A 26,287-nucleotide genomic window follows, 5' to 3' on the forward strand; every position below is an offset into this window, starting at 1 on the left:
GTAGGGTTCTGCAGGCGCAGGCACCGTATCCTATGTTTCTTTCTAGTTTTGCAACCGTGAAGTAGGGCAGGAACCTCCCTGTCCCTGAGAGGAGAAGCAGCCAAGGGCTTAGTCTGCAGAAATGAAGATTAATTTAAATTTACTCATTTTGAAAGTCACACGCTGGAAGGAATTTCTTAAGGAAATTAAGGGGTCAAACAGAGTCCCAAAGGCAGCCTGGAGCTCAGCACCTGGCATTGCCTGCAAACAGCCCCTGTGCAGCCACCGGTGTGAGAAGCATGGGGTGAAGGTCCCACTGCCTGGATGGGGTCACTAAAGGGAGGCTGAGGGACAGCTCTGGGGACACTGCAATGACAGCACCAGGTAGATGGGTTGGGGCCATTGCACTGTGCAGGAAGGGCACAACGAAGGCCCGCAGAAAGGACATATCCAAATATATATATTTTTCCCTTACACAGCCTGGAATGAGGCCAAAAACCTAGGGCTGGAATCTCTCTCCAGACAATTAATTATTGTGGAGAGACAATTTGTTAAGCAAGAGAGGCTTTTAATTTGCAAGAGCTCATCTATTCTTATTGTATCTTTTAAGCTGAAGGAAGCGGAGTTGATCAAAATAGGCTGGGAATAGAAGATTTTAATTTAGAGGCTATGTTCAGTGTGCTGACAAAAATAAGAAACGGCATTCTCAGAAGAGCACGCTCCCCCCAAAACCCGGCTGGAGCCTGCAGGGAGTGCTCAGGAACAATTCAGATCATTAGGAATATGCTTGAAAAATCTTTTAGCGAAACACAGCTGGACTTGCTCAGAAAAGGACCGTCCTCGGATTTGTGGGGTGAGCCTTCATCTTTCCTTTGCACAGCACTGAGCTACAGTGCAAAGTACATGGCAGCTCTGTCGTGCGAGGTGATGGTGAAGGAGGGTGGGATGGGTTGTGGGTGCCCCATCCCTGGAAGTGCCCAATGCCATGGATGGGCCCTGGGCAGCCTGAAGCGGCTGCCAGCCCACGGCAGTGGTTGGAGCTGGGGGGGCTTTGAGGTCCCTTCAACCTTATCAGGATTTCAAGTGAGATGCGGTGGCTCTTCAAAGCCATCTGCCCAGTCTCCTTCTTGCACTTGTTCATTGAAAGTAGCTATATTTAGAAACCTTTGTGAAGTTGTACAGTGGAGCTTTTCAAAGGAATGTGGTGTTTTTTTTTTTTTTTTTTTTGCTTTGAGACAACTTATTTAGAAATGTATGCTTGTTATGTGTGCAGTAGATTAGGCTGGGAATGAAAGCAATAACCTTTCCTGCCATGGCTCTGAATGCGTCACCTACAAACATCCCAACTCATTGTCCCAATTCAATGGGAGTTTTGGTAACTCCATGCGCAGAAGTCATTTCTTGTCTAGTTTAAGTGCCGCATGAAATAGCCACTAACTGGAAATGAGATGCTGCTTTGTCTCTCCAAAATGAGCATTGTGCCCTCAGGCTATGGGTCCGTGGGAAGGAGCCTTGCTGCAGAGGCTGCACAGCGGCTGGAGGAGAGGAGCCAGCCCCCAGGCAGTTCAATTGGAAACAGAATCAACTGTGAAAAAAATAATAATCTGTAATGAAGTGAAGGCAAAAGGGAAAGAGGGTAGAAATTGAATTAGATTTGTGCTGGTTCCAGCAGTCCCCTGTGGCCCCTTCCTGGCTGGAGGGAAACTGGGCTGATGGGGCCGTTCCTGTTGGGGTGCTGATGGGGCCGTTCCTGTTGGGGTGCTGATGGGGCCGTTCCTGTTGGGGTGCAGGAGGGGGAGAAATTCAAGGGTAAATCACTGCAGATCAGCAAAGCACCGCAGGAGCCCATGCGCAAGCAGCTGGGGCTGTGAGCTGCTGGGGGGGACCGTTCTGTTGCAGATGAGGCATGTTGCAGGCACGACTTTCTGCTTAGCAGAGATAAGGATTTTCCTAGAAATATTGAGAAACCAGATGGCAGCTCAAGTACTGCAGTTCTGGGAAGGAGAAGTAGCACTCACTCACACATATGACGAAGGCATCATTCGTAACAACCTGCCCCACACCCTGGTCCATGACCAGAGCTTGCTGCCCTCTGACTCCTGGTGCCAGAGGATGTGATGCTTCCTACTTCCACCTCTCATCCTCTCATGCTCTCTGCACACCCACAGGACATTAGAAATAGTGTGCTTTTGTTTTGGATTGAGCTAAGCCTAGCTTTAATCCATGCCCCATCCTTCCTGTACAGCAGCTCCATTTTTTCTTTCCTTCTTTTCCTCTGATGTGTAAGGCTAAAAGTTCTCTCGCTATTTTTCTTTGCATCCTCTGCAAGAGCCAATTCAGCCTGACCTCTGCCAGTTCTCCCTTTATGCTTTGGGCGTTTCAAGACATGGGGGTAGGCTGCCCTTCTTCCTTTGCAGCACAATCTCTTTACCCTTTTCCTTATCAGCTCTCTCCATCTTTTCATGTAGCTATTTCCTTAGCCTGCACAAAAGCCTTTCCTGGGTTTGAATTACATGTCTCAAAGATTGGACATGTCCAGCTCTTGAGAACTCAAGGGAATGGCAAGCACTGCCATTGAACCAATCTGATGTGCTGGTTTCACAATAACAAGGTCACATATCCCACTAGTTTTATGGTGTTGCTGCTCTCTTTTTTATTTGTTTTAAGAAAAAAAAAAAAAAAGTGTTGTCACTTAAGTATATGAACTACATTATATGTTTTACAAGGGCTGCTGTGAAAGTAATACCTCCTATTTTACTATATTAGCCCACAATATCAAAGGCAGAGATGGTGGGATGGCAGTGGAGGCTGAACCTTCCTACCAATGTGCCATTGCATGTTGTTGCCGTGTGACAGATGGCAGCAAGGGGCAGTCTGACACACTGGCACCTGACATGGACGTACAGATGAAACAAAGATGGGTAAATGAATTCCTCAGTGAGAAAAAAAATGGCACCCATTGACATTCATTTCTGAACATCTATGGAGATCAAACAGTGGATGTAGTGCAGTAAGGCTGTGAGTACATTTCAGCAGTGGGGATAGTGACAGTGGGTGCAGATTGATATGAATGTGGCTCTTGTTTATCACTGGTGAAAATGCATCACTAATGGTAGCGTCTGTGTTGAAAAAGAGTGTTTTGTAGCTGAGAATTTGCTCTAGTAAGTAGTGCTATCATGCAGCTGTAATTTCCATGGAAACAATTAGGAGGCATTATTTTGGGAGCAACCTACATAGATGTGGCCCTAGGCAATTCCTCTTCACTCAGAGCAGCCCAGGCAAACCAAAACGTTGGATGCCCAAAGGTGCCACGCCACTAGAAGAGCTCTGTGTGCATGCTCCAGAGCTGCTGCCCAGTAACAAGTCCCCCAAGCACAGCGCTGCAGGGGCTGTGCAGAGCCACAAGGGCAGCAGCAGCACTGCAGGGAAGAAAGCTCCCAAGGATCAGGATGGGGGCTGCTCCCAGTGGTCTAATCTTGTCCCGTTTTCTTCTTATTCTGGGGAGCCACCATTACAGAGTGATGTTCAGCCACCGTCCCGCTCTGCTCCCTCTGTGAGTTTTTCCTGCTGTTACACAGAAGAGAGACACGGAAGGAAGCACCACCTGCCCTTCCTCTTGCTGCCTGGTTTCCAAGCAGGGCAAGCAGCATGAAAATCAGCCATGGCCATGCTGGAGGGCAAGGAGAGAGCATGGGAGCTGTGTGGGATTTGGGGCATGTGGATCCCAGAAGAATCATTAAAGAAGGAATGGTAACACAAGGCTAAGGGCAGCGGGAGAGCACTGTTTTCTTTGGCCACATGTAAAACAGCAAAGGAAAAAGGAAGAAAAAGGAAGAAGAAAAAGCAAGGCCAAGGCCCAAAGATTCTGTTCAAACACCAGCAGAGTTTTGGACAGCCCAGCTCTGGGATTTTGAACTGTTTCCTACCCAGTTCATTAGCGAGTTGCTAATTAGTGAGGACAGTTTCCTGTTAATACCCAGAGAGAACAAGGTCCCCTCTCAAAGCCCAAAAGCTGGGCTGGAAGTGTGGCTGGGAGCAGCAGTGAGACTGCAGCATCCTGTTTTGCAGGGACATCCATGGGGCTGGCTGCGGGAGGGAACATTCATCCTTTGCCCTCCAGCAGCGATGTGCTGAGAGGCTGAGGGCCCCCATCACCCAGAGGAACAGTAGGCTGAGGGGCAGTGCCTCAGCTCCTATGCAGCCCTCCTTCCTAGCCCAGCTGCCACAGATGGATGTAATGGCTGCCACCACGATGCGATGACCTTCCCGCTGCTCTTGCTCTGCAGGGAGGACTGACGTCCTTTGGCAGCTCCAGGGCTGCAGCCTGAGCCCAGCCCTGATGCTGAGGGTGCTCTGATGGTGCAGGAATGCTGGAGCAGACATTGCTGGAGTGCCACGGGGTGGGAGATGTGCTCCATCTGCTCAGGGTTAGGAGAAACATCCACAGACCCAGCAAACAGGAGTCCTTCATTATGCTGCCAACACAACTTGTTTTTCCAAGGCATAACTGTTGCCAGAAATCTACCGAGTCAGGGCCTGGCATTTCTCTACTTCTAAAGAAAACTCACCCCGGTTTGCTTTACCTCTGATGAGAAGAGCTCTTGTCTCCGAGAATAAAATCAGAAAGAGAGCAACCTCTGCTTTCCTCTCTCGTTTAGTAACGATAAGTGGGGGGAACACCTTGCAGGGGCTGGCAGCCTGGCTGTGCTGCATGTGGAAATCTCATCCATGCTCACAGGGTGTTTTAAGCATCTTTCCAACCTGATGATCCTTTCCTGGTGCCTTAGGCACTGCAAGCAGAATGATGAGATCACCACCACGGCTCAGCAGCATTCTCATGTGGAAAATCCCCGGGTAATTTACCCAGAGTGGGATCCTCTGATTTGCTGACATTCCTCATAAGCAGAGGCAGACATGAAAGGAATGGAAGCAGAGGCACTAATTTGGAAACTCATTTTGCCTAACTGCTCACAGACGTGGTATCGGTCAGCGGGGAGCCCCAGTGATAAATAATGGTTGTTGAATTCCTGAATTGGCTGTAAATTGGCATGAAGGAGTGGCATCCCCTGCACGAGGCACAGCTCAGTGAGTTACTCTGCCTACATCCTCGCTGGGTGAATGCAGAGGTAGCTCAGGCTCTGTGTATGCTCAGGAGAATGGCAGCAGCTTCTACTCCCATGGGTACAGGCCTTGATTTATAAAAGCCAGTTGTTTATTTTGAAATGTCTCTTCTGTATGATAAATACCTTGGAAATGTCGCCCTGTAAGTGACTCCGGAGAGATTGGCCCCATTGGAGCCTTTGGCTGCAGCTTTTGGCTGCATGTCCTTTGAAAGGCTATTTAAGAAACATGTCATGTTAGGCAAACTGTTTGCAGGCTGAAGCCATCCAACAGCAATGAGCGATGAATGCTTCATGCACCAGAAGATGTAAATCTTCCCTTAATCCTGCCTGCCCTGTGGCCAGCTTGTTCCCAGCCGCTCCGGGCTCAGTGCTGTGTCCCCTGAGCACATATCATCCCAACTGCTGGGCAGCAGTCACTGCTCTGTGTGCATGGAGAAGTGCAGGTGGGCAATGGGTGGCTGTGGGACCCACAGTGAGCATCACAGCATGGCTTTCTCCATAGCGTTGGGAACAAAACTCCATCCTGTCTGCAGCCTCTGGCTCACAGAAAACTGAAGGCAGTGTTAAGCCATCAGCTGAAAACGAGTCAATGACCCAAAATCTGCGACTGAGGACACAGCCCATAGCTATAGATGCTCTGACTGCAGGGTCTGCTTCCTCTCCCATGCTCCCCCCATCTAGGACTGATTTCTATAAACTCAAAACAAACTCAGGGATAGCCACAAGAGCAGTGATTGCAGCCAATGTGACTTTTGTAAGCCTGACCCTTCCTTCAGCTTAGGCTGTAGCACAGCTTTACAAGCCAGAAGGCTGATGTCAGGATTGCTTCATTCAGCAATGTTGGGAACGGCTAATAAACACTACTAAAAGCTTGCTAATAGCTTTAATTAGGCTGCAGCTGATGCTTCATAAGTGGTTCTTTTTCCACCCCTTCCTTACAGCTATTTCCTGGTGGAGCTCAGGAAGGTGAGGTGCATTAATGCTTTTTGGGGAGACGCAGCTGTGAGATTACATTTTTGGGTGGCTTTTATTTTTTGTAGGGATCTCTTATAGCATCCTACAGCTGCTGCCTGGGCTGGCCGAGTTGCAAGTGGGATATTCACCTTGCTGAATGGGAATGGGCATAGTGGGGGGGGGTTGACAAACACAGCTTTGAAGAGCAATTTACCTTTATTACTGCGACCCTTTCTGGCTGTGAGAACCTGCAAACCGTGTCCTTCAAATCATGTAATCTTTGTCCCACCTTGGATGAAAGAAACTGCGATAAAGGGGTTTGAAGAAAGAGTTCACCTTAAAGTGAAAACTTTGTTGTTGCTGTAATTCATTTTCTTTCTTTTTTTTTTTTTTTTCTCTTTTTTTTAACCTTGAGGGTTTCCTGCAACAGCAGTGACTTACATGTTGAGGAATGAAGCTGCCTTGTGGCACACAGGGCTTTTAAACAGCTTCAATACTGATGATCCTGGCTCTGAAGGTGCAAGGCCACACAGGTCCTCAGAGCCCATCACCACCCACCACCTTTCATGCCCATCATCTCTGCACAGATGCTATAGGTCCCCAAATCCACCCCCAGCAGCCCCTGACTCAGAGTATCATGTGCTGCGTTTCTCACCCAGATGCTCCACTTACAGATGCTGGCTTCCTTCTATGTGTGAGCACGCCTGAGCTGTAGGATGTTGTGGGCTCCTGCTGCAGCATCATGGAAAGCACTGATCACCACATCACAGAGTGAGGTGGGTTGTGGAACCACTGTCGCAACCAAGGCTGCAAAGCTGAGGGGATCTGCTGCTCTTTGGCTCAAGGATCCTAATTGTGGCTCTTTTCTCTTAGGCTTTTGAGTATGGTTCTTATAACATATGTGAACAGCCTGCTGTGCGGCCTCCCTCTAAGGGGATGTATGAGCCTATTTTGAAAGCATCTTTACTTCAAGCCCCCACAGAAATCAAACCAAACATACTTTGGAAAAAACAGCCGTGAGGATGACTTGGAAGTGGCTCCTGCATAGTGCTGTCATTGTGTGCAGGCAGATATCCCCAGCTTCTGTGTCCTTAAAAGTAAGAAAACGCAGCGATAGCGTGAGTAGATCTTCCCTTCTTACAGAGATCAAAGCAAGGAGCAGATTGGATTCTTGTGGCAGTGATGGCTTTTTGAGTGATGCTGTCATTGAAACCTCTTATGGAAGAAAAAAAGAAAAATAAATACAAGCTTCTGATGGGAAAGGAAATAAGTACTGTTCCTCCCATGGCCCTGGGCAGTGATTGCAGAACCTGGACTTGTCTGTGTGGCTTGAGCTGAGGGACTCTATTTCCCCATTAATAATACCTGGGAGGAAACCAGTGTGGGAAGCAAAGGGAAGCTCAATGAGCTGTACCTGTGCATGTGAGGACAGGCAGCGATGGTTCCGTGCAGGGCTGATGTTCTTTCCACACAGTTGGACTGCTGTGAGAGCACTGCATTATTTCAGCTTCAGCATCTCCTTGGGATGGCAGTAATCTCAAGTGGTGTGTGTGTTTCTCAAGGTGCAAGTGAGGTTTGCAAAGAGGAATAGGAGTTCTGCCCATTCGTTTGGGAAGAGGACCAGCCAGATCTGGGACTAGCATGGGACAAGCTTTTCTTTTTCCAGCCACAGGGCTAGAAGCATTGGGGTTAGTTGAGTCCTGAAAGAAAAGTTGAATTTGTCGTGTACGGTATCTGGGACTCGGGGGAAAAGCATTCCTTGAAATCTAACTAAAGATCTGGCACATTTTTTTTTTCCTGGTGACGGCGCTGCTGACCTCACAGATCTGAGTGCTCATAGCTCCTGGCATCCCTTCCTGGCTGCACTGCAGCCAAAGTAGCATCAAATATAGCTCATAGGGTATCTGATACCTGGAAGAGATGGGATTTACTTGAGAGCTTCCTGAGGGCTTTCTGTGCTTCTGGGAGCTCTGCTTCCCAAAGGGGCTGTATGGAGGCATGGAGCTTGCTGTGGGTTTGCTCTGTCCCAACCCCTACCCATGCTGCTGATGAGTGCACCGTAGTGGCTGAGATGTTTCAGCAGCTGCTTCCTGAGGGCTGGGATGCGGGGGCTTTGTGACATTTGGAGCCTGCAGGGGTCTGAAACACCCCACTGCTGTGGAACCAAGAAGGTACTCAGTGCTGCGTGAGGCTGGAGAAGCAAATGCTTCCTTTGGTATTTTGTACCAAACAATCTATTGGGAGCACAGCTGGTAGAATTGCTGTACTGACTGTGGGTGAAAAAAAAAAATAATACAGATCAAAGCAAGCAAGTTGGTACATGAAAAGGACGGAAACTTTTAGAGTGAATATCAGGGGAAAAAAAGGAGCCCTGGGTGTGCTGGAAGCATATGCTGGTTCCTGAGATCTGGATCTGTGCTTTTGGCAAAGGCAGAGCTATCTGTGTGCTCAAACCTTGGTGGATGTATGGGTGTTCTGGCACCTTCTGCCCTGATTTTGCAGGTCTCTGAGATTTTAACAAGCTGCCCATGGAAATGGTGGCATCCCCATCCCTGTAGGTGTTCAAGAAGTGTGGAGACGTAGCACGGTAGTAGTGAGCATGTGGGGATGAGGTGATGGTTGGACTAGATGGCCATAGAGGTCTTTTCCAACCTGAATGATTTTGTGATTCCATCTTCTGCTCTAGGGAATATGGGTTTTGATGGCATTAGAAATTGTCCTCACAGCAGAGGGATCCCGAGGAACTCCAGCTTTCAGTCTTCAGTGTGAGCCATGAAGTGGGAAAATGCTGTGCTCAGAGTTCCTCAAAACCTGTCCTAAAGGTACAGAGCAGTGCCCTAGGGTGTGCAGAAACAGAGCAGCTGAGGACTGTGTTGTGGATCAGGGATATCAGCACGTTCCATGTGAGAAAGGGCAGGAAATGCTGCAGCTCAGAAGTTCCTAGGAAACTGTGGAAAAGGAAATCCTGGACGCTCCTGTTTGATTCAAGGGAACTGCTTTCTTTAAAAGAGATGGAATTATAGAACAACCCAGGTTGGAAGGAACCCATGAAGGTCATTGAGTCCATCTTTTAATTTATAGGTTTGGTGAAATGTAACAGAACAATTCTGAAATGGAGAAATGATGGGGAAAGTCAATTTTTACAAACAAACTGCCAGTGAAGAAAAATCAGAAATGTCAGGAGGACAAAAATTCAGCAGACTTGAAGCATTTCTATAGGAAGCTTCCATTTCATCAAACAACTTCTCCTGGGGAGAGAGGTGTGGTGGGGAACTCCTGGGCAGGGGTGTGCAAAGCAGGCAGGAGGACTTAGAGAAGGAGATGCCTTCGCTGCCGTGTCAACCAAACAGATATAAATCAATATAAATCACTGTCCCAAGTTTCACATCCTAAAAACCTTCCGTGCCTTTTTTTGGAGAGAGCTGCATCCCAGGGACTGGAAACTGCCAGAGCCTGGCAGCGAGCAGACAGGTTGATGCAGATGGGTTTTCAACCATTATTCAGATGTCACCTTCTCAAAATCCCTTTGGACATTTTGCTTCACTGCCCAGACCCTATGCTCATGGGAAGGCTGCACGTGTCCCAAGCTGCTCTGAGCTGGGTCTGGCATTAGAGGTGGTGCACGCTGTGCCTGGCACCAGCCAAGCCTGTCTGATTATTCAGAGGAGAAACAGAGAGCAGTGCTGAGTGGTAGTTATTAAAGCAGGCACATGTGGATCCCGCACAGCGTGCCTGAGCTCTGCAAGCCCACACAGGTTTGCACAGTGCCTCGTACCAGCAGGCAATATTGGTGTCGTATCTCGGGTTTGGACAACATAATTATCAGCACACTGCAACCCTCCTGCCTTGGTGTAATGTGCTGCCAGGGTTGCATTAGAAACAGGAAAAGAGGGGAAATTAAAAAAAGAAAAAAAAAGTCGTGTTTCCAGTGTACAGACAGTAATAGAGATGTTTGTATGGCGGTTGTGACTGGTGTAATCTTGGTTGTTACACAGATATAAGTGGGATTTGAAACAGTCAAAGACGCCAAAACAGATGTCAATGAGATGGATGGTCTATTAGGCACAGCTCTTTTGAGTCACTCGTTGCAGGGAGGATTCTACCCGTTTTGTGATGAACCAGCAGTGCTGCAAGAGATGGGTTCAGTCAGCCTTCGGTCCCAGCCTGGGCTGCTGTCATCCCCTGTGAGAGCACATGTGGCTGTGGGGACAGCAGCCCCAGTGAAGCAGACTGACAGTGTTGAGACATGGATATCTTCCATGCAAATGCCACGTGCCTGCTTGTCCCTCTGGGAACAGAAGGCATTTTCTTGTCTCCAGCTATGGCCTTTGTGACACTGACAGAGGAAGCCCTAATTGCATAATGACTGCAGTGCGTGTGCACTCCCAAGGCTATCTGGTATTTGTGAAGGGGACACGAGCAAACCTAGTTTCAGGGCCAGCTGGTTTATATGCTTTTGCTAAGTCAGTTTGCTGCTGGTGGAACTCTAATTGACTCAGCTGTGCTGGGCAGCAGCCTCTGTACATCCACCTCTTGCCTGTGCTCCCCCTGCTCTGCTGGAGGGGTTTTCTCTCACGCTCTTTTTGCTGGTTTTACTTCTTACCCTGTAATTGCTTAATTCCAAAAGAGAAAGGAGCCAGAACAAGAAACTTGAATGGAGAGATAGATGAAGGACTCCTTTTGTACCAAAGATCATTGGGAATTAATTTGATGTCCTCGCCTTGGTGCAGTCCAGACTTCATTAAAGCATTTGCACAACTCCTGGCAGCTAAGCGTGTGGTGGAATAATTTCGGTCTCTCGAATTGGAAGACTGAATTGGTATCTGCCTTTGGGTTTGGCTGGTCTCATTTAGGAAATGTTTGTGTTGCTTGCTGCCGCACAGAAGGGACTCTTTGTACTCCTTTGCATAACAAAGCGGCGCTCCTTAGCAGGGCATGCAGCGGCAAGGCGGCTGCGGAGGCAGCGGGACCCTGCTGAGGGTTTGCTGAATAATGGAGAAGTGGGAAAGAAATGGGACAGTGCTCATGGCTGTGAAAACAGGATCCGAGCTTGGCCCCTAGATCTCTAATGAAGAAAGAAAGAAAGAAAGAAATCTTGGAACTGGAGCTAGGAGGATGGAGTTTTCATGGGTTCTGTTGGGCTGAGCACACGGTGCTCCCCAAGGGCCCTCATCTACATTGCGTGCACAACTGTGTGGCACACAGACCCTTCCCTGCTGGTTTTCTATCTGGAGCAGCCCAGTATGTTACTGTGATCTGATTGGGACAGGTTGAGCCAGGAAAACCTGTTCTGCTCTGCCATGTGCTGCCGATGCCTGGGTTCCCCAGGGAGCAGCCGGCTGTGAGCTGTGCCAACGTGTGACTGAATGTTGTTCTCATTAGGAATGGTGGGAGCCTGTTGGGCTGTGTGAGAGTGGCCAATCATAATAAACACTTCCAGGAATTTAGCTCCTTGGTGTCTCTTCCATGGATAATGTGCACACCATGGGTCTGCTGGAAATCAGTCTGCTATGGTTTTGGGGGGGATGGCTACCTGCTAAGGTGGCACTGCCAGAGGAGTTGTTCCAGTTCTGCTAATGTAGCAGTGCACAGGTTCTGACATGCATTGTGGCTGCCCGGAGAAGCTGTGGGTGCCCCATCCCTGGAGGTGCCCAAGGCCAGGTTGGATGGGCCCTGAGCAGCCAGCCCACAGCGGAGAATTGGAATTTGGTAATCTTTAAGGATTACCCTCCCAAATCAAGCCATTCTGTGACTGTGGGGTGAAGGTGATGGACCCAGCATACTGCTGGAAGGTCATTTTGGGTTGGGAGTGTGCTGCAATTGTTGCCTTTTGGCTCTGTTGGGGAGCATAGGCAGCTCTCTCTGGCATGTGTGTGTGCCGTGGGGCTTGCCATGGTGTTATTCTCACTTACATGCACGTAATTATATGTAGCAACTTCTTTGAAATAGTTTGAGGCAATGTAATGACTGTAATTAGGCTGCCACATGGTACAAAAAAAAAAAAAAAGAAAAAAAGAACCCCAAACACAGAGCACATCAAGCCAGGGTGAGAGTAAAGTTTAGACAACCTGAGCATGTCACTGCACAGAGATGGCCAAGGACCAGCTTGCTGTTGTGACCTGCAGTGTGCAAGGCTGTGGCTGTCCTCTCCTGCTGTCCACCATCTCTGGAGCCTCAGCGGGTACTGCTATAACCCAACCGCTGACTCTTGTAGTTGGAATTTCTCTGCAGAGTAGGTTTGTCCAAAAGTAACAGCAAAATATACAGCTCTGCAGTGGCATTAGGCTGCACAAGGGAAGGCAGCCATTGTCTCTGAGCAAAACTGCTGCTGACCCCAGCTTTGCCCCACTGCCACCCTGGGATTGGAGCTGCAGGAGGCTGATGGCTATGGACAAAGAGCTGAATTCCCCTCCTGTGGTCTGGGATGAGCATGGAAGCACCAAGGTTAGAGAATCTTTACATAAACACGTCAGCACTGGAAGGAGAAGTATGCATTCTGGAGATTAATGACTGAAATGTCAGGCATTTATTAAGTTAGTCCTGATGTTGACAGCTGAGCCAATTAATAGCATTCTTGATCAAAAAAAGCCAAAGGCAAATCTGATTCATAAATATCCCAGTTGTTCTTTGTGACCTAGTTTTAAGATTCTTAAGAAGGGGAGAAAAAAAAAGTTCAGAAAATATTTACAAATACTAGAAATGAAGGCTGTGTTGCAGCTAGTGATTGCTCAGGCCTGCAGCGAGGCAGGGTCTGTTAGTGGAGATGTGTGCCGAGGAGCTGGAAGAGCCAGGTATCACCAGGGCTCACTGTGAGGCTTTGGGAGCCCTGTGGGCTTTTGGGATGTGAAAGGAGCAGTTGTGAGCAAGAACAAAGTTTGATGGAGTTTGGGAGCTGTAAGGTGAAATGGTTGGTGTGGTGCATCAGTGAAGCAGAAATGCCAAAGAACCACTCTATGTAATGGGTGGTGGTACTTCCAGATCAGAGACCTCCTATAGAATGCCGGTAGAAATGGCTCGATGAAGCCAGCCCCAAGAATCAGCTACAGATTTCAGGTTTGGATTAGGGTGAGAGCCGTAGGAAGGAGAGAAAATCCAGCCTAGAAGGAGAGATGGAAAGAAAGAAAATTGCTTACTGAAGACAGGTAAAACAGGAGGAATGTGAAGCTCAACAAATGTATAAAAAGCTACTGAAAAGAGGAAGAAAATGTTTCTTCCTCTGTCTCTCATGGCGAGGAGAAGATGTCATGAATATAAGCCAAACCAGAAAGACACAGATGCTGGGAAATGGTTTTTAGGTGCAGTAGAAATTCCATTACTGGAAGCCTTTGAAAAGAATTTATTTGCTACAGTTAGCTGTGCTGTGACTTCCTTAGGCTCCTTCGAGCTTTATTTTCTAACTCTGCATTAATTTATGGCTATTACCATGATATTAGAGCGATGGAGTGGCTGTTGATTGTATTTTGGAAGGACTCAATGCCTGGGCTACCGTCAGACGAGGTCAGAGCCAGCAATGGGGCTGTAATTCCAAGGCCTGGTTCTGCCAGTGAGACCACGGTCCCCTCGGTCATGCTAGACAAGACGTTGGCCAAGCCCTCCAGTTGAGGTTGCCAGGCTCTCAGGTCCACCACCAGACCTCGCAGGCTGCCTGATTGGAGGTCAGAGGGAGCAAGAGGGAGGATGGCAGTGACTCGTGCCATTCACATCACTGTGTGTCTCTCATGTGGTGCCCCAGGGAACTGTGCAGCCATGTCCTCCTGGTAGAGGACATGTGCCGGAAGCGCAGTACCTGCCTAGTGGGCCTTTGGGGCTGGAACAGCCATTCCAATGTCCTCATTTGAATGTCATTGATTTTTCTAAAGAATTCTGTCTCCCTTGACAGTCTAGAAATAAAACCTCTTGCCCTGACTGGCACAACAGCCTCGTGATTTCTATATATTGACAAAGTGGATTCACACTATCTTAACATGGGCAAGCTATTCTTCAGCACGCTCGATCAGAGAAAGAGAAAATTACATTTATGCCTCCTGCCGCTCTCCTTACGTTTCCCATCCCGGCTATCCAGGGGCAGGTGTTGCTGTCAGCTCCCACCTGCAGCCTGCCCAGCGAAGCCGCACAGCGTCGGGTTTTCACAGGAAGATCTGCTCCCGATGTGGGCAGTGCCCAATTAGGCACAGTGCCAGAGTACGAGTTGGCAGGGATATTTTTAGTCGTCCTCCGAGGTTCCTTTCCGCCTCTTGGCTGAATTGAAACAGTTTTGTGACGGCTCTCTGTGTCCCAGGCTGGTTTCTGGCTCATTTCTCAGGGTCAGGGAGTCAAGGAGCTTCTGGGAGGACTCTTCAAACTTAAATGCTTTCAGCAACAACAGAGAACAGCCTTCATGCTCCCTCAGTGGAAGCTGGTGTACCATGGCAGGCTGGAGGGGCCACCTGAGCATCGTGCTGAGCATCTCTGGCTTCCACTCTGCTGGCTATTATGTGTGCCCAGGGGTTTCAGATGAGGAAGCATTAAAGGTTTCAGGATGGCAATCCTGCTGTTTCCAGCATGTGCAGTCCCTGATGACCTGGTTCTGGAGCTCGTTCCTGTGCTTGCATTTTGGTGTGTCATTCAGGCAGTGTTTTCATAGAACTGTGAAGACCACCAAGATGAACTTGTTCAACCATCAACCCATGATCATGGCCACCACAGACAATGTCACTCAGTGCCCCATATACCCTCTTCTTGAACACCTCCAGAAGCAGTGACTCCACCACTTCCCTGGGCAGCCTGTTCCAATACCTTCACCACTCTCTCTGAGAAGAAATGCTTCCTAATATCCAACCTGGCTGAACCTTCCCTGGTGCAAGTTAAGGCCATTACCTCTTGTCCTAGGGACTGGATTTTCCAGGAACAGGTGAGAACTGCAGACATAGATGAAACCCAAGAACCTGAAAGCTGTGCGCTTTCCACACCAGGGAGCTGCATGACCCACCCAAAGCCCCCGGTGATGAGAATTTCTTTCCATGGGAAACTTCCACTGTCAGGACTGGTTACGGCAGGAGGCCTTGCTCTCATGAGCTTTATTTCTGAGAGTGACAGCTCTGCTATGCAGCTCTAAATATATGTTTCCTGGTCCTGATGTCCTATTTAGGTCAAAGCCTGTGCTTTGCCTTCAAGAGAGCTGGAAAGTATAGACTTCCCATTGTGGATAATTAGCTGCCTCTGAGGCAGGAATTATCTGTAAAAGGAGTTGAGTTGGGATGGAAAGCTTGTGCCAAAAGTGGGACCAGAAAATGCTTGTTTGCTTCTGCGTATGCAGATGTGAATGACTTTTCCTAGTAACTTTTGGGGAAGTAGTAAATGGGTAGCTGCTTTGCTTTCCCAGCGCTGGGGGCTATTTGTCAATCCAGATTAAGAAGGAACAGCAGGAACAATAGGACATTTCCTATGACTGAGCCACATTGTCTTTAATCTTTCAAACAATCTTTTCAGGGAAAGACCTTGCCCTTGAACTCTGCTGTAGTTTACCTGCTGTGCTCATCTCTTTTGTGCTGTTGGGCAGCGTCCCCATAGGCAGTGTGGGCAGCTGCAGAACTCTCAGGCATGTTGGTAGCTGCTGCTGAGCACCGAAACTTCAGGGCAATGGCTGTGGAATAGGGTGGTAGGGTTAAGGTCTGCAGTCAGAGGGGAGCTGCTGGTGCAGCTGTTCTGCTCCATGTCTGCAACATTCCTATCCTGTCTGAGCACTGGGGCATTCAGAAATGCTTTCAGCTTAATAGAAACTGCAGTGAAGCTGAAGCTGTTTAGTGTCTGGCTGGGTCTGGAGCAGCTTGTTCTAGCTTGCTTTACATCAGGCGTTTGTCATCTTACTGCTGCTTGTCCCCTGCATTTCAGCCAGTACCTGGCCCTTGGGATCATACCCCTGGGCTTCAGCACCTCTGTGCCTGTGAGGACATTGGAAGGGGACATAGGGAGCACCCTCCTTCTGCAGGGCAGGCTGTTATTCCCCTTCCCCAGCATGGATGCTGACTTCAGGAAAGAGGGCTGCTAGGGATCTCTGATTCATGCATCACTTCTTGTTCCCTGAGAATGACATTTGCAACCTGCAAGCTGGACACTTGCACTGGCCTGATGTCTTTGTGGCTTTGGGCTGTGTTAGTATCATCTGCCAGGAAAAGAGAGCTTCCAGCACCCACCAAGAGTTGTGGGCATCATCACACCGTGGTGTGCAGGGAAGGACATGACTTGTGGTTTTCTGTTGGTGGTATTCCTTCACACAACTAGTCACGTGCTTACGTTTTGGGAAAAACCTGTACTTCAGCCCACTTCCTGCTCAGCCTCTGCAAAGAGGAACCTCCTCTCGCCAGCTTTCCAAAATGGGTTCAGTGTGGCTCCCTGAATGAAAACGTCTCTTGGAGTGGCACACATCCTGCAGAGTGCCCCCGGCAGCTGCAGCAGGGACACTGCAGAAAGGCTCTGCTTATTTTCAGAACAGAAAAGCAAGCCTGATGTTGGAAACTTGGTTAAACTTTGTACTGGGGAAGGCTGCAGTGGATGAAGACTGTGCCTATGCTGCCTCTTTCCAACAGAAATATTTGGAAACTAACAAAATTCCAGAGCTTCTGCTCGGATGAAGTGTTGTGTCTTTAAAATTCCTCATTGCTGTTCTTATCTTGACTTAGCAGTTTGTTATCATGACATTATAAAGTCAGATGCCATCAATGATAGGAATAAATATTTCCCTGTGGAGCATTATTGGAGTTGATGTGGGGAGGGTTTCCTTAGCTGGATTTCTCCAGAATTTCTGCTTGCAGAAAAGTCTGAGTTGTAAGAAATCAATCAGCAAATGCTGCCCAGGGCCATCTGTCCCTGGCTGCCTGGCCATTGTCACTGTCACCTCCCTGAGGCTGCTCCCAGGCCTGCTTTGGAGGTACTGACCAGAGTATGACACTGTATTGAAGGACTCCCACCCCAATAGCAAGCCCTGACGGAGGTTTGTTTAAACCAAAAGTGGGATGTGGGCTGGAGGCGGTCCCTTCTGAGAGACTGCCACCAGGTCTGCCCATAGTGCAGGGAAGCCCTTTGGTCCTCTGTTACTGCTCGTTGATCTCAAGCCTGAAATGGATATGCTGTGAAATGGATGTGACTGACATTTAGCAGAAATCCTAGTCCTTGTCAGAACAGCGCCTGGGGAGATGCAACGCTGCTCAGCCATCTGGCCAACATCACCCCTATTTTGTAAGCTTGGACAGCACCTCACTCCATCAGCAAATGCTCTTGGCTAGTACTGGATGATGCTTCCCAGAAGAGACATGAACAGGAAAGATATTTTGCTCAGCATTAGTTGGCCTCAGCGCAACCTCAGTAGTGCTGTCTGGGTGGAAGGAACCAATCTGGACCGCTAAGCTGGATTTGACCATGCCACAAAGTCCAGGAGCAGTGAGTGAGCAACATGGGGCCCAGGCTGCCTTCCTACCCCCCAGCTGCAGAGAGCTCTAAGGTAAATGCTGTGCTCCATCCCTCATGATGCAGCAGAATTAGAAAGATCCCAGCTGAGGGAGGTAGGCTTCCAGTATCCCCTTTGAGCAAAGGCATAGATGCAGTATGTGCTCCTGAGTGCATTTGGGGCTTCCTCCTTCAGTGCATTAATTTTACATAGGTGCAAAGTGAGCTGTTTTTCATCTCTCCCTTGACCGCAGACTTGCTGGCAGACCTGGGAAGAGGTGCTTTGCTATCCCCCCACCCCCCGGCTGCATCTGGCTGCATCTGTCATTTCAAGTGAGTGCTGGAGCTTTCTTCTCAGCCTGATCATGCACTTTTTTTAATGCATCAGCCACCTCTTCAAAGAAGAGAACTCTTAAGGACATAAAGAGGACTTAAGCAGATGTTTCTAACCAAACTGAATTTCAGGATTTGCTAAGAACAAAGCATTTGATTTGCTCAAAAGACAGCCAGACATCTGTTCGAGGGCTGTGATTCGCGAGGAACACCAAGATGCTCCAGCCCGTAACGAGCCCTGCTCAGATGTACCGGTACTCTGTGGCCGCCGGGCCGGAGGACGCGCAGCGGACCGGATCCCCGCCGGCCTGCGGGACCCGCCGGGCTGTGCCGGTTCGCCGTGCCCGCTCCCGGGGCTGCCCCGACCTCCAGCTGCGGCCCCGGTCCGGCTCCGCGGAGCAACAGCGGCCTCCAGCGCCCAAACCTCCTCCCTCCGCATCCCGGCCCCGTCCTCGCAGCAGCTCCTGCTCACGGGGTGCCAGCCTTTGGGGGAGCAGCGGGGCCGCCGTAGGAAAAGCCTTTTTTCTTTCTTTCTCTTTAACCCCCTGGAAAAATTGCGGACTGATTGTCTTTCTCGGGCACCGAGTGGCCGTACCCTCAGGGCCAGTGCTCCACTGAGCTGCATGGAGATGGCAGATCTGCCACCACCGAGGGGACCCGTTGGACCTCTTGTCCTGGCAGAGCCCTGGAGTGAGGGCTTTGATGCCTTGCTTTTAGCAAACGTCACTGAAAGTTATGAGGATGCTTAAAATATCCCTTATGGGAAGTTTAGGAAAACGGGATTCTTGATGCTATAGAGAGACTCCTTGGTAAACCAAAAGCCTGATGCTCTTCTTGGGAATGACCTGGACTTTCCCCTGGGGCTCCATCAGTACTCTGTGTGGATGTTACCAAACTTCCCCATGTTTTTCAGGAAGGTGTTTTAAATGTTGGGGAAAGGGGTGTGTTGTGTTTATGAGAAATCCCAGCGTGAGCAGTTGTCATGCTTCCAGTTTATTTGTAGTTTGTAGAGATGAGGAATGCCTTCATGCCATCTTCTCTATCACAGCTGTGCCTTTAATTTCAAGCGGAGCTGGAGCGTGGAGAGGGCTCTTGGCACTTTCCCCTGTTCTTTATGCGCACGTTAGTGTGTCTTTGCCTGGAAGAGAGGTTAAAAGTGCCAGAGGATGCCTTTAAGCCCCTGACACAAAGAGCCTGGCTCAAGGGATGAGGATAGAAGTGAAAATACTGCTTAATTCTTCCTTTAAGCGTTACATTTAAGTAAGCCCACATACTCTTGACAGAGAGTTCAAGGTTACCATGGGCATAGGTTAATATTAATTAACCAATAAGCAGAGAGCTGGCACTTCCCAGTGCCTCCGGGCAGAACAGTTCACCTCCTTGCTGCAGGACCAATGTCAATCACCTCCAATGCCTGTTTGGCTGGAGATGCTGAAGGTTATGACTTTCTTTGCGTGAATTTTTGCAGACAAATGTCTGCCACCTTGCTTGGATTGGGCCTGCTCCCAGCTTCCCATGTGACTGCTTCTGTATCAAAAATAAGGAAAATGTTTTTGGCACCCCTCGCTTTCCCCCCCATGACCATGGAGATCCCCATCTCCACCAAAGCTGTGCTCTGCACCAAGGAGACGTGGAGCCCTTGATGTCACATCGCTCCCTCTCATGTGGCTTCGAAGCCTTCCTCACTCTCCTGGTTTCTGGCCAAGGCCCTAACGATGTTGTGTCTGACGAACCTCCCACCCCCATCTGCTGCACAATGCAGCCGGCAGCTGGTGCTGGGCTGCTGGCTTCCAGCATGGTCATTACGGCCGCGCCGTGTCATTAACTGCAGAGCCTTCATTTGAGATCCTGCTCGGCACCTCTCTGCCCTACTGCATTTTCTTTAAGTGTAAAAGAACAGACTATGGAGCTGGAGCCTGGGTTAATGAAGGACAGGGGCCAGCCAGACCAACAGTTCTCATCCAGGCTCTTTGGTGATCTGGATTCTGTTCCTTGTTATTGCAGCTGACAGTGCTCTAAAAAAAAACAGAATTTGGCTCCACAGCTCCATTCATCCAGGGACTGGAATCTGAGCTCCTGTTGGAGATGTCTTTGCTGATGGCAGGTGAGTGTAGTCACCCCAAACCCAGCAGGGAAAGCCAGTGTGAAGCTCCCTTAGCCCCGCAGACTGCAGCACTTGCTTATGGAACAGACTCACTCTTCCCAACAGAGATTTTCAAGTACTTAATAGCATTGAGTTGGAAGTAATTCCCTCACTTGTCTGCCATGGAGCACTTGCAATATATAAATATACTCAGAATTACCTAGGGCCCAAGATAGATGAAATGAATCAAGTCTTGCCAGACACTTCACTGGCTTTTGGTCCCAGCCTTCTGCAATCTGGCACCAGCACAGATTAAATAAAGGCTTATTCTTAAAAATATCCACAGCAAATTGTAGCCTTTCACATGCAGAGAAGACAGAAAGCAGAGCTCAGCTGTAAACTGCTGGTGTGAAAAGCGGAGTATTTCCTCCACCTGAACAAACGCTTCTCTGCCTGCATGTGAAATCCGGGCAGGCTTTGCAGGTTTTGCCATTTGTCTGAGCTTCTGGACAGCCTCCAGCACAGCCTGAGCCACGGCAGCTGCAGGTGTGGGGAGATGTTGGCCATTTGATCGTGGTGTGTGGGCAGATGGGCTCTGCGAGGCACAGCCTGCAGCCCTATTTCACAGCAAGAAATGCTCTGAGCAGCCTCGGCGGGAGGCCAGATGTGTGGCAGATGTGCTGGGCTCGTGCCCATGCTCCACCCAGCTGCATGCAGACAGCCTGCTGTCTAGGAAATCCCGGTGTCATCATCTGCGAGGTATTTAGGCTCGGAGGAGGCCTGGATACTCACATGTTCTGAACGCACAGCAAGCACTCGTTGCTATACAGGACATCATCTGTGCCACAGATGGGGTCAAAGTTCTTCGTACAACCTTTCCTTACGTCGTAATTGCCACATGCTGCCTGGAGACAGGAAAGAGAAATTCTGAGAATATCAAACATTCTTTCAGTTTACCACAGATGCTCTGCGTTCCCAGCAATGTGCATGTTTTGTATGTCTTGGTAACCCATCCCAGCTTGCTTAGCACTCTGCCATGATCTGACTGGAACTGTGTCGACATCCCTTTGCAGTTGAACTCCACCTGACGCTCCTGCACACCTGCGGCAGTGCCAACACAGAGCAAGTAATGCTCCACAGGCAATGTCTGATCATGTTATCCCCAGTTTTTATTTTCTATGGCCGCAAGAATACCTGCCCTCACACTGAGAAGCTGAAGAGTAATGGGAGCTTTGTTCTTCTCTTGGCAGGTAACAGCAACATTCAGCTCTTTGTTAACAGTTTCCCTTTGCTGAGTGTGGGAAAATGCAAAGAAAAGCCAGTACCATCCCTGGGATTTGGCTGTGGTGCAGCAGATAGAAGGAGGTTTGCAGGCACCAGCGTGCATTCCAGCCCAGCAGCTCATGTTACTTCACTGTATATAGCAAGTGTGGAACCCCAGTGCATGGATTAGTGCTCACTCCCCAGAGTTGTCCATATCCTCATGCTACAAAGAAACCGGAGCCTTCACCTCTGTTCCTTGGCCAGCAGCGCCGTCAGGCTCAGCATTGCCTAGAGAAATATGTAGAGAGAAAAGACACCTTAGCACCTTGCTTCACTCAGGGTAGCTTCTAGGGGTCCCAACAAAATGCTTCAGCCTGAGGACCGTGTGTCTTCACTCTGAGAGCTTTGCCCTTTCAAAGGCCCAGCATATAATTCCCTCCTTTGCATCTTTCCCATTTTACTTCTTTCCCTCAGCAGAAAGTGCACGATGATGCAATTCCTTTCAAGGCCAGATGTGCACCCTGTGACTTTCCATGCTGTTTGTTCCATCTGTCAGGGAGCAAAGGTGGCTTTTGTTATCTTTTATAACATGCTCATGGACAAATGAGAAACTTCTGTTGGTGCTGGAATGCTCCTGGAGTAAATCTGAGGTGAATTTTCTGGTGTCAGTGGTTTTGAACCACAAGGAAACAGAGCAAAAGGCAACTTGGTCTCTACTAGAAGGAGAAATGCTGGACCCTGAGGTCTCACACCAAAGCTGGTGGGAGCAAGCTGTGACTTTGTTGGCCTTTTCCATGGAGAAGCTGGCCCTGAGCTGATGGCTGGGATGCTGTGGGTAGAACACATGGTGGGTTGTTTTGAAAAACAGCCTCAATCTATCTGGCAGAAAGGAGTACTGGGAAGATGGCTTTGGGTTGCACGTAGATCCAGAACTCACCTACTCAAAGCATTTAGACTGCATCTACATCCAGTCAGTGTGGCCCAATAGCAGTGGATCTGTAGGGTGGTTTATTGCTGAGGATCTGGTATTCACACTTCTGTGCTTGAGGGGTTTTACTCTGAATGAGCACCAGTCCAGTCCCAGGAGCTGTGGCTCTGTACGTGCTTGGTTCATATAAAAGGAGGCCATGCTTTGTGCTCAAACTGTTCTGCAATGGCAACCGTAGCACAGAAAAAAGGATGATGGGCTGGCTTCAGAAGCATTGGGAATGAACTTGCTAATGCAGAAATCCCCGGTGAGCGGGACCTGGAGAGCAGCAACAACTAATGTTCTCATCCCTCTGCACCATATGGGATTTTGAAAACAGTTGGCTTAAACATTGACTTTGGAAACAAGAACTGCATTTTTCCTTCTATAGATTTGTTTCCTGTCTTTCTGATTTTACTTCTTTACAACTAGAATAACACCTATTTATTCTAAAAGAATTGCACCGTCCTAGAAATCCAACTGAATTCCAACCCCACAGGAAGAGTGTCAGCCCAGCAGCTCCGCTCAATGGGAGTCGAGCACCTTTAAAACTTCTCTAGGCTTGCTTGCAGACACTGCTTTAGTGCCCGCTGACACTGCAGCACTCTGTGGGGAGCACTGCTGCTCACTGCCCAGCAGCAAGGCCGCAGCACAGCCGGCCTGTTCCCAGGCTCGCCTTCCCACGCAGCAGGCTTGGAGCTGGAGCAGGGAGAGGAAATGAAATGGCTCCTAAGCAAAATCTTGCACTCACCTTGGGTGAAGCCGATTGCTAGGAAGAGGAGCAGGAAAACAGCACTTGTTTTCATGGTCAAGGTGATGCTCGACTGGAGACAGCAAAGAGGAAACAGAGGACACCGCTCTGGATCGCTGAGATGCCATCTCCAGCCGCCTGTGCAGAGACCTTTATACTTTCCCATCGCTGGCACCACCCTCCATGGCCGGCTCCACCCCACAGTGTCATGATGACAACAGTGAAAGTACAGGGACAACACCAGGTGGCAAATGGCACAAGGATCAGAGCCTCCAGTGCCAATGGCGGTCACAATCCTGGAGTCAAATATTGTGCATGGGGCTGCAGGGAAGAAATGGCATTGTACAAGAGCCAGGCTGGAGAAATGGTCAGAAAAGCAAGGGAACGCCCACATGAACTGGATTCCCCTTGCCATGAGTGTACAGCTTTGATGACCAGCTCTGCCACTGCCACTTGCAGGGCTCACGGCCGTCACAGTAACAGGTTCTGCCCTGACAGATGGAGACAGCAGCAGGAACCGCTGCTGGAGGACAGAGAGCCAGTATGTGCCTCAGGCTTCCTGCGGCTGCACGTGTAGAGCTGTGATTCTGCCTGCCCCTCTCTCTGGTCGCAGGCTGAAGTGAGCTGGCTGGCTCGGGTGCTGCTCCATGCCCCTCTCCCTGCCTGCGGGCTCCAGTGAGCCCTGGGGATCTCCTGCATTTACTCCTGCAGTGGTGCGCTGCAGACAGTGGATCAGTCCCTTGGGTATTAGAAGGATTAATTAATGTTTCTAAAGCACTTTGATATCTCAGCCATAAATCACTGGAGAAGTGCAAAGCAAATTATTACTAATGGGGGCTTATGACTCAAAGACAGATTTTTAATTAGCTGAGCAGAAAAAGTCAATGCCAAGAGCAATTCAAGGAGCTGTTTGTGAGACAGAAATCTCAGCTCAGGCAGCTGCCCTGCTGTCCAAGGGAGACCCCAATCCAAATGCAGCCCTGGAGGATGCTTCACTTGCCAAAAACGTCCCCTGTGAGATTGTTTACACAGAGATGGAGACTTTTTCCGCTCTCACTTAGGTTTCCCTCTGCTCTCCCTAGGACCATTTTCTGTAAGAACTACTCTGGATGGCATTTTGCATTTCATTAATGGATTACTTAAAGCTGGTGTTGGGTGTGACCCCCTCAGCTTCTGTGAGCAGCCAGGTTGGGTGCTTGGTGAATCTCTGCGGGCAGGCAGAAGCCCTTTGGGTGCCTGGGACAAAGTATTAATCTCTGAGGGGTGAGGTATGGCCATTTGTTGGAGATGAAAGACGTTCATTTCAGTCCATCGCTGTCCCTATTGCTCCTCCAGTAAAGCAGACAGTGCCAATAGGTGTCACTTCCCAAAGCTGAAAAAAGACTTCGTAAGGGTGTTTATGGTTATGGCAGGCCAACTGGGGATAAAATTTTCCTCTTCAGTCTTTAACATATGTAAATAGAGCAGTGCTGAAAAGAGTTTCTCTGATTATCCTTGTTTGGGATGTGCCCACTCACAGTAAAACATGTTTGCACATTTTCCAGTTTAGAGAATCTCACTGTAGCCAGGAAATGTGATAGTTTTGATTGTCCAGAAAAAGAAATATCTTTTCTCAGATTCCTTGGAAACATTCAGGCACATTTCCAAACTTGATTTTGGTGGGTAAATCCTCAGTGTTTACAAAAGCTGATCTGCAGATGAGAACTATTGGTTCCATACGTACTGCAGGTATGTATGATGCTGTAGTTTTCATCTTTCCTTCCTCTGAAAGCCAGATGCATCAAAGCAGGGACCATCTGCCTCTTGGACACTTCTCATCCTCTGATTGCTTAAGCTCATGCTGGATTTGCAGTGACTTAACTTCATGTTAATGACCCTTCCCAGAGCTGTTTGAGATTGTTTGTTTTACTACTGAAATGTGTAGAAGAAACTCCACATCATGCAAGACAATGAGCTGAACTTGGTTATTCCACAACAAATGGAGCCAAACCAACTGTTTCAGGGGCAGCTGCCTCTGCCAAATGGAGGACAACATAGGGTGCTAACGCTGCTGCACTCAAGCACAAGGTTTTTAATGCAATTTCTCTGTTAGCAATTGCCCTTCTTTCCCAAACGCCTCTACTGACACCTGTATGTTTGTAAGATGCCTTCAAAATGTGGGATTTCAGGGCTCGTCTGATTGACATATATCCTACATCTCTCTGGAAAATCAAACAGAAATGCTCAGGGCTGATTTGAGCAGGGAGGGATGAAAAAGAGCTGTTAGCTGCTATGGCGCTGGGTGCTCCTGGTAGAGGGAGCAGGGAGGTGTCTTCAGCAGTGTGGGCTTTCTTGGGATGTGTCACCTTGTCAGAGCAGTGTGTTCCTCCAAACACATCAGCTGGAGGAGTAGAGAAAAATGAGTCAGGCATGCGGTGTGACTTGCTGAGCACAGCCCCCAGCATGGGGAAACGGGGAGGACAGGCAAGCTCCAAGCAGGGGCTGGACTGGGGCAGTCACCATGTTGGATGCTGGCTACCATATTCACTGTGGGACAGAGGAGCTCTGCAAAGCCTTTTGCTGGATTGTCCAGGTTTCCAGAAGGCTCCTGTAGGGACAGCTGGGGAAGCAGTGATGGATACTTTGAGCCACCAGGTCTACTGTTGGGTAGATCAGCAGGAAGAGATGATCCCCTTTTTGCAGGTGGGATATCTGCACCACCTTTTGGCCAAATCAGAGCACTTTCAAGTTTTTTTTTTTTTTATTTGTTTTTTAAATGCAAGATAATGTTGCAAATAAATGAAAAATTACTTTGAAGAGGAACAAAATATTTGGGAGCCTACCTATCTCCCTGGGATGGCCCATCCATGACAAGCTGGAGGAGAACTTGTTGCATCAGGGCTGGAAATTGCTTGTTGATAAAGGTTTGATCTACTGGGAAAAACCACCAGTGCTCTGGGGAATTGCAGCAGAGTCACGAGTCAAAAGCATTCAAAGATCACAAACCAGGTCCAGATGATTATGAATCAGAGCTTAGGAACTGCAAATGGTTTTTACCCCCCTTGAAAAGAAAGGCATTTACCAACAGACTCATTTGGGGTGGTTCACGTTTTCCAGTCTTCCTCTGAAGCTGAGAGAGGGAATGGGCTGAAACAAAAGCAGAGCTGCTCTTGCAGTGCTGGTGCCTGGGAACAGGGAGGTAAAAGGTTATGATGGCAGAGCTTGATGTGGGATGGGTGGAGGCTGGAGAAAGGCTGGTGCAGATGGGAACCCAAGAGGTGTTAAAGAGAAACTTCCCAAGACGGCCAAAGCTCTCATGGGTCCAGTTCCCTAAAGCTCTGTTATCTGACCGGTTTGCCAGGCATGGAGCTTGCAGGCCTAAGCTTTGCAGCATGGAGATCTTGACTATGGTATCCAGTTTGGGTTTGTAAGCA

At 49.0% G+C, this 26,287-nt stretch overlaps 2 protein-coding genes across 2 annotated transcripts in view; one reads left to right on the forward strand and one right to left on the reverse strand.

Annotated features, from left to right (window-relative positions):
* Positions 1-644: 644 nt before the first annotated feature.
* LOC146543337 (serine protease inhibitor Kazal-type 5-like) overlaps positions 645-26,287 on the forward strand; it is a 73,006-nt gene continuing 47,363 nt past the window's right edge. Inside the window, exon 1 of the mRNA XM_085236550.1 lies at positions 645-832. The gene's annotated coding sequence lies outside the window, so the exon portion shown is untranslated. The remainder of the gene's footprint in view (positions 833-26,287) is intronic.
* On the reverse strand, positions 18,788-23,007 carry LOC104913261 (pancreatic secretory trypsin inhibitor-like). Its single transcript, XM_010719003.4, has 4 exons — positions 22,875-23,007; positions 21,404-21,444; positions 20,686-20,798; positions 18,788-18,948 (listed from the first exon to the last, which is right to left on the reverse strand). The coding sequence occupies exons 1-4, from the start codon at positions 22,927-22,929 to the stop codon at positions 18,873-18,875; spliced, it is 285 nt and encodes a 94-aa protein (XP_010717305.1). The 5' UTR covers positions 22,930-23,007; the 3' UTR covers positions 18,788-18,872.

The sequence above is a fragment of the Meleagris gallopavo genome, chromosome 15 (genome assembly GCF_905368555.1).
Source record: "Meleagris gallopavo chromosome 15, MGAL_WU_HG_1.1, whole genome shotgun sequence".
Taxonomy (NCBI): Eukaryota; Metazoa; Chordata; class Aves; order Galliformes; family Phasianidae; genus Meleagris; species Meleagris gallopavo.

Bases quoted from the DNA above. Each gene is read 5' to 3' on its own strand.
- LOC104913261 (XM_010719003.4), bottom strand. From the start codon at position 22,929: ATGAAAACAAGTGCTGTTTTCCTGCTCCTCTTCCTAGCAATCGGCTTC. The intron at 20,799-21,403 runs GTGAAGGCTCCG...TCCTGTCTCCAG, and splicing joins CTGCTGGCCAAGGAACAGAG to GCAGCATGTGGCAATTACGA. The intron at 18,949-20,685 runs GTGAGTATCCAG...CCTCTCTTCCAG, and splicing joins TTGCTGTGCGTTCAGAACAT to GCAAAGACACACTAACGTGC.